Source organism: Poecilia latipinna, unplaced genomic scaffold (genome assembly GCF_001443285.1).
Source record: "Poecilia latipinna isolate Pla-1442-1.1 unplaced genomic scaffold, P_latipinna-1.0 Scaffold533, whole genome shotgun sequence".
Classification (NCBI taxonomy): Eukaryota; Metazoa; Chordata; class Actinopteri; order Cyprinodontiformes; family Poeciliidae; genus Poecilia; species Poecilia latipinna.
In genome coordinates, this window is record NW_015113149.1 from 246246 (window position 1) to 253246 (window position 7001).

The following is a 7001-nucleotide window of genomic DNA, read 5'->3' on the forward strand; positions in this document are numbered from 1 at the left end:
GTGCCATGTTGCTTTGTCACACATTTTCCACAACATCTCATCAATGATGGATCTCTGGTTGTTGGGAACTATTTACCATTTAAAAAGAGCAAATAACTAAAACATGTCTTAATTTACTCTTTGAGCATCTTGGTAATTTAAGCTTATTACTTATTACTGATGTGACTTTAGATTATTATTAAAACTGCTATATGAAAAACAATCAGGCAAGGAAACAGAAACCTGATGCAATTTAACCTGTCAGTGACAGGCTCAGAGATAAACCATGCATACATAAAACTTTTGTTAAAAATTGCATGTATTCACTATTTATTAGTACTTCTGATATTTTCGAATTATTTCAACCAGTAAGACACATGATATGTAATTTCAGGTAACAGTGTCTTTCTGGAAGCAAAGATGAATCTTAAAAAAGGAATGAAGAATAAATTCACTTTGACGTCTGAAGGTAATGGTGATTATCGCAGCTCCCTCAAAAGCATCTACACAACCCTGTTCATCACCACTGGAGATAATGATGGACGAAATCAGGAACATGAGTTCAGACAGCTAAGAAATGCTCATCCAGACCAACCGCTGAGTGACTCTACTGTCAACCTGAGTGAGCTCTTCCAATCGGTGCCTGACCAGGACAAACCCAGCAGAACAGTCCTGACAAAGGGAGTCGCAGGCATTGGAAAATCCTTTGCTGTTCAGAAGTTCATCCTTGATTGGGCTGAAGAGGAAACAAACCAACAGATTGATTTTGTTTTCAGTCTTCCTTTCCGAGAGTTGAATTTGATTGTAGGAGAGAAAAGCCTCCATGAGCTGCTGACTGAGTTTCATCCGTCTCTCAGACCACTGAAAGATTCCCAAGATTACTCCAAAACAAAGATCATAGTGATCCTGGATGGCTTGGATGAAAACAGACATCAGTTGGACTTTCAGGAATCAGCCAAAGTGACTTCTCTTGATGATGTAGCTTCTGTAGGTGATCTTGTTGTAAACCTGATCCAGGGTAACCTCCTTCCTGACGCTAACGTCTGGATAACGTCCCGACCAGCAGCAGCCAGTCAGATCCCTGCAGAGCACATCGACATGGTGACAGAGATCAGAGGGTTCAGTGATGGTCAGAAAGTGGAATATTTCAGAAAGAGATTTGGTGATGACTCCAGTCTAACTGACAGGATAATATCACATATTCACTCTTCACAATCCCTGGACATCATGTGCCAGATCCCGATATTCTGTTGGATTTCTGCTGTCTTATTCCAGGAAGTCTTCAGCAGAAATGAAGAGACAGAAATCCCTCAGACTCTTACAGAGTTAATGGCACATTTTGTCTTTGCTCAGACAAAACGTAGAAGCAGGAAGTATGACAGGAACCCTGAGAAAAACAGAGAGAAGCTCCTGAAGACTCACAGAGAATTTCTTCTGAAACTTGGGAAACTTGCGTTTGTCCAGCTTCAAGAAAACCAACTCATCTTCTATGAGAAAGATCTGGAAGACTGTGGCATTGATGTAGGAGAAGCAACAATATACTCTGGTTTATGTAACACTGTTCTCCAGGAAGAGGAGGTCTCCTCCCAGAAAAAGATCTTCTTCTTTGTGCATCTGACTCTTCAAGAGTTCTTTGCAGCTCTGCACGTCTATGAATGCTTGAAGACCAAGAAAACCAATGAACTTGGCAAGTTCCTCTCTGTGGAAGACGAAGACGTTCCTTTACTTGATCTTCTAAAGATGACAATCGACAAAGTGTTGGAGAAGAAGAACGGTTACTTAGACTTTTTCTTGCGATTCCTGCTTGGCCTGATGGTTGAACCCAATCAGAGATTCCTTCAGGGTCTGTTGACTCCCCTTGACGAATGGGACGACACAGACAAGAAAATCCTAACTTACCTGAGATCAATTAGAAGAAAAAACATCTCTCCAGACAGCTGCATCACCATCTTCCAGACCATGACTGAAATGAGAGATCACAAAGTCAAAGATGAGATTCAGGAATTTCTCAAACTGTCTGATCATTCAAAAATGGAGCTGGCTCCTTTGCACTGCTCTGCTTTGGCCTACATGCTGCAGGCCTCCAAGAATGATCTGGATTTACTAGATCTGAAGAGCTACAACACATCATATGATGGCAGAAGGAGGTTGATACCAGCTGTTAGGAGCAGCAAAAGAGCTGTGTAAGTATGCTTTGCAATCTTCTTCAGTTTCTCTATTTATGCCAGGGTGACCAAGTCCAGTCCTCCAGGGCCACCATCCTGCAGCATTTGGATACGATCCTTATCCAACAGAGAGAACAAACCTCCTTCAACAGGATAAATCCCATCATCAGAATCAAGTCTTTAAGCTCTGCAGAGGCTTGGTAATGGGCCAATTATTTGATGGATAGTAGCCCTTGAGGACTGGACCTGGCCTCTTCAGTTTACAATATTCTTGATATGTTTGTCTGATAAATCCTGGTTTTATAGGCCATAGAGCTACCATTGTCCAATAGAATTAGAACTGAAGGGGGCCAGGAATGGGTCAGTTGTTGTCACTCAGTGTTTATCTCATACCTCATAAGAGATATATTTGACAAAACATGGATTAAGAGTTGACATACTTGCTCATTTCTCATTTCCTTTATTGGAGTCTGTAGGCTTTTTATGTTTTTATTTATGCATTAAAGATATATAAATCCTATTTATCTTGTGATGCTTTTCCTTAGGCTTGCAAATTGCAAAGTTACGATGGGTTGGATGGAGCCTCTGGCCATTGCCCTCAAATTTTCTTACTCAGCTCTGAGCGATCTCGACCTGAGCAACAATGACCTGAAGGATTCAGGAGTGGAGGTGCTTTGTGGAGGACTCTCGAGTAACTCCTGCAAACTGGAAATACTAAGGTAACAGCATGTGAGGTACCATTAACAACATGGTAATTCATATGATAGAACAGCCTCTAGTCTGGTCTAAAAAATCCCCTCTGACAAAAGATATTTGATACCCAGAAGCAATAGTTTGACTTGGAAACAATGTGGCCTGTGTGGAACTCAACAATTGTTATGAAAATTATTTGATTTGCATGAGCATATGAGCATCTGCTCCATATGCTCATGTCTAGCATGAGCATATGGAGAACCAAGTTATCTACTACTGATGCATTGTGCACCAAGTTATTTCAGAGTCCTATGACAACACTGCCTGAAATCCAGACACAAATATTGGACTCCACGATCCAGTATTATCAAATATTGGATCATGGAGTGAACCTGTGGAACTCACATCAGCAGAGATTGATCTGTTTGAAGCAACATTAAACCTCGGCATGAATACCATGAGGTACCATGATGATAATCATGTTAGGACATAACTGTCAACCAGTCAATGTCAATCCTCCCTGCATGACTATGGACTTCCAGGTCACCCAATACTTTCTCAGTCAGCCATGTTTGGGATCAAACTGGGGCTCAGCTCCAATCCAGAGCAGATCTGATGTGTGTTGAGAGTCAGTTACAAAGCTGGGATGATTAGCCAGAGAAAATAATAAAACTCGTAAGATACTGCTAGTATCCATGTCAAAGGGATCATCACACTCACTGATCACCACTTTGCTTGTTCTGCCAACTTCATCATCCATGTGACCATTTGACTCAATCTTCATGTTTATTCCTCTTTTCCGACTATTTTCCTAGGATGTCTGGTTGTTGGGTCACAGAGACAGGTTGTGATCATCTGGTCTCGGCTCTTCAGTCCAACCCGTCACATTTGATGGAGCTGGACCTGAGTTACAACCATCCAGGAGACTCTGGAGGCAAGAAGCTCTCTAAGCTGAGTGATGATCCACAATACAAGCTCACAAAGCTCAAGTAATTAAACAGTCTGTAGGAAAACTGAACTAAAACATTCAATTGGGTATCAATAACCTTAATTCTGTGTACTTTTTGTTTCTACAGCCTCGACTATGGAGGGACTCACAGATTGAAGCCTGGCTTTAGGAAATGTATGTCACTTGTACATCAATGCATTTTTTGTCTCATGACTTTAGAAGTTTGTGTTGTAATAATTTATTATTTTCTCCAGATGCCTGTGAACTCACATTCAGTCCTGATGCAGAACAGCAGCAGCTGGTTCTGTCTGAAGGAAACAGAAAGGTGACCAGGGTGGAGGATGAAACCTCAGGCCACCACCAGCAGGTGCTCTGCAGTCAGGGCCTGATAGGGCGCCACTACTGGGAGGTGGAGGTCTCCGGGTCTTTGAGCATCGGGGTGGCACATGAGGCAGCCCTAAGAAAAGACAAAACGGGGGATTTCAGAATGGGGCGCAATAAGGATTCTTGGTGTTTGGTTTGTTCAGATGGTTTTCATGTTTTGCACCACAATGACAGTGTAGATGTGTCTTCCCTTGGAAGGCGCACCAGTCGGTTGGGGGTGTACCTTGACTGGCCTGCTGGTACTCTGTCCTTCTACAGAGTTTCCTCTGACAGTTTGATCCATCTTCATACTTACACTGTGACTTTTAGTGAGCCTCTGTATCCTGCAGTTGAACTTAATGCCCAATCATCGGCTCGATTTTGTATTTTGTAACTTAATTGGGTCCTTCTCACATGTATACAGTGCTGATGATGGATTCATTTGTTCTAGTTATTTATGTCACACTTAATGCCCCAACATACTCGGGTGAACTTCACTCCTGGAGGTCCGTGAATATTCAAGACGGACTTGACACTTGAAGCGGACGTCTGTCGGACACGTTTGCAGAAAGACGCTGTTTTAATGACAGCGTTCTCAGTGTCGCACAGTAATTTGATCGACGGTAAACAAAGCTGACATCGAACTGGGCTGATTAGGTTGAGAGTCAGTGCTCACAGTCATAAGGATGTGCAGCATGACTGTCACTCTCTGTCTCACACTAAAAACTGTTAAGGCTTCCCTGATGGACAAGAAACAGGGCAAGGCACCCAACTAGCTCATCAAACTTAATATCATCCCTTAGGATTATAGGCAATAAATAAATTTCTCACAAGAGTACTTGATGCAATTGGTGCAGATGAAGTGGATGTATGAAGTCTCAACCATCTGCAATGATTGATCAAGTTCACTTCATGTCTGTCTGCAATGGAGTCCGCACAGTACACCAGAGTATGTTGGGACCTTAAAATCTTTAAAACCATCAAACAAATCTTAAATTTGTCACATTATCATCCAGATTTAAATTTAAAATTTCACTGAGTCAATTCAAAACCTTAATTTACCGTACTTTTCGGACTATAAGCTGCTACTTTTTTCCTAAACTTTGTGGCTTACAGCCTGGTCCATCTTTTCTGTGTATTTTTCTTCAACCACCAGGAGGCTCTTTAGCAGGAAGTGAATCATTCGTAGTCAAAATTGGATATCAAAGAAGAACGCGCTAATTTTCATTCAGAACAAGCACATGCTAGCAGCAGGCACGACGGAGAAATGTTTTCAAACTCATGATGCAGCTTTTAAGTTGAGGGCTGTCGATCTGGCAGTACAGGAGGGAAATAAAGCCACTGCACTGTAAGCTCGGTGTGAACGAAACCATGGTTCGGCTTGGAGACGGAGAGCTGCATCCTTAATACATCCAGCAGATTTATTAGGACGCAGCCCTCTGCTGCCCTCTGCTGGGTCCTTATGGAAAACCGAGAGCAGCGGAGATACCAGCGGCTTATAGCCCGGAGCGCTCTATAGTCAGGAAAATACGGTATTTATGTTTTAGCTGTTCAGAGGTGGATTTGTTGGTGGGCTTTGAGATATTGCTACCCAAGTGCACTCTGCTTAAGGTGGCAAACTGATGCACCTTCCATCAATTACAGCAATTAGTCCTTGTCCTGAAGGGTTAAAGCAGGCCCAGACCATCATACTACCCCCACCATATTTGCCTCTCTTCTCTTACCGTATGCAGGTTTACACCAGATGTATTGGTACACAAAGCATCCAGAAAGTTCTGCTTTGGCTTTCCAGTCATTTAAACATCTCAATCATTTGATCATCATCAAGATGTATTTTGGGAAAATGTGAAATGGCTACTTGTAAAATGTTTAGTTTGCAAAGTCTCCCTTATGCTTAAGTCAAGTCCTCTGACTTTAATTGAGGCAAGTGAACCCTGCAGTGCTTTAGGTGTTATTCTGAGTTATTTTGTAAACTCCTTATTCTTTATGTGTGGTTTATGTTGTGATACAGGTTCTAAGTGATTTATTTACACCAGGTTATAATTAGGCCTAAATGTGATTTGTGAAACTAAGCCAAAAAACTTTGGTTAATCAAGTTCATTTCATGTTTTAATAAGGGGATAACAGCTGGGGGAGTTGGTTTGGATAACTTTTAGCATTGTTTCTTCAAGTTTTCACTTTGGCAGTTAAAGCCTCATACAAACACATCCTACACTATGAATGTGTGTTAAATTGGAACAAAGTTTACAATTTCTTCCTAGGAATTACATTGGTGCTTCATTTTTGTTATTAGCAAGAACATTTTTATTGTCAGTCATGTTTATTTTACTGGTTTTACATTTTTTATCTATTTGGTTGTGAAGTGATTTTTGATTTCATATTATTTTTGCTTTCACTGTGGTTGGAGTTCATTGAATTTAACAGATAAAATTATAAAACTGGAACGTAAACAAACATAAACTTTGCTCAGCAAATTTATTCCTAAATTTCAGAAAATTGAAAAGATCCAAAACTGAGAGGTATTGAAGATGCAGCATATCTTCATAGCAGCTGGATAAATGTTTGTGATCACAATATTTGCATGTAACATTTTCATGTCAGTTTTAGTGAAAAAGTGTCATACCATGATGTGTTAACTTTATTTGAATAGCAAGAAGACAATTTAATTATAAAACTTTTATGAAATGTCTGCCTCATACCTGAATGGGAAGTGTGTATTTTTTTTAATTTGTCCTCGTGACTTGGTGCTTTAGCTCAGAGAAGCTCAGATCTCTGTTTCATTACAAACCAAAAGGTGTTTTGTTTTGTTCAGCATTTGACCAAATAACTGTTCCTTCTTGAAATAAGTCAAA

The 7001-nt window shown here is 40.8% G+C and overlaps 1 protein-coding gene across 2 annotated transcripts in view; it reads left to right on the forward strand.

Moving 5' to 3' along the window:
* The window catches only part of LOC106952658 (protein NLRC3-like), a 12184-nt gene extending 6844 nt beyond the window's left edge, over positions 1-5340 (forward strand). For both annotated transcript variants that reach the window (XM_015040903.1, XM_015040902.1), the window contains 5 exons: positions 374-2162; positions 2690-2863; positions 3653-3826; positions 3914-3960; positions 4041-5340. In XM_015040903.1, coding sequence (XP_014896389.1) covers positions 374-2162; positions 2690-2863; positions 3653-3826; positions 3914-3960; positions 4041-4543 — 2687 coding nt within the window. In that variant the 3' untranslated portion in view covers positions 4544-5340. The remainder of the gene's footprint in view (positions 1-373; positions 2163-2689; positions 2864-3652; positions 3827-3913; positions 3961-4040) is intronic.
* Positions 5341-7001: the final 1661 nt, after the last annotated feature.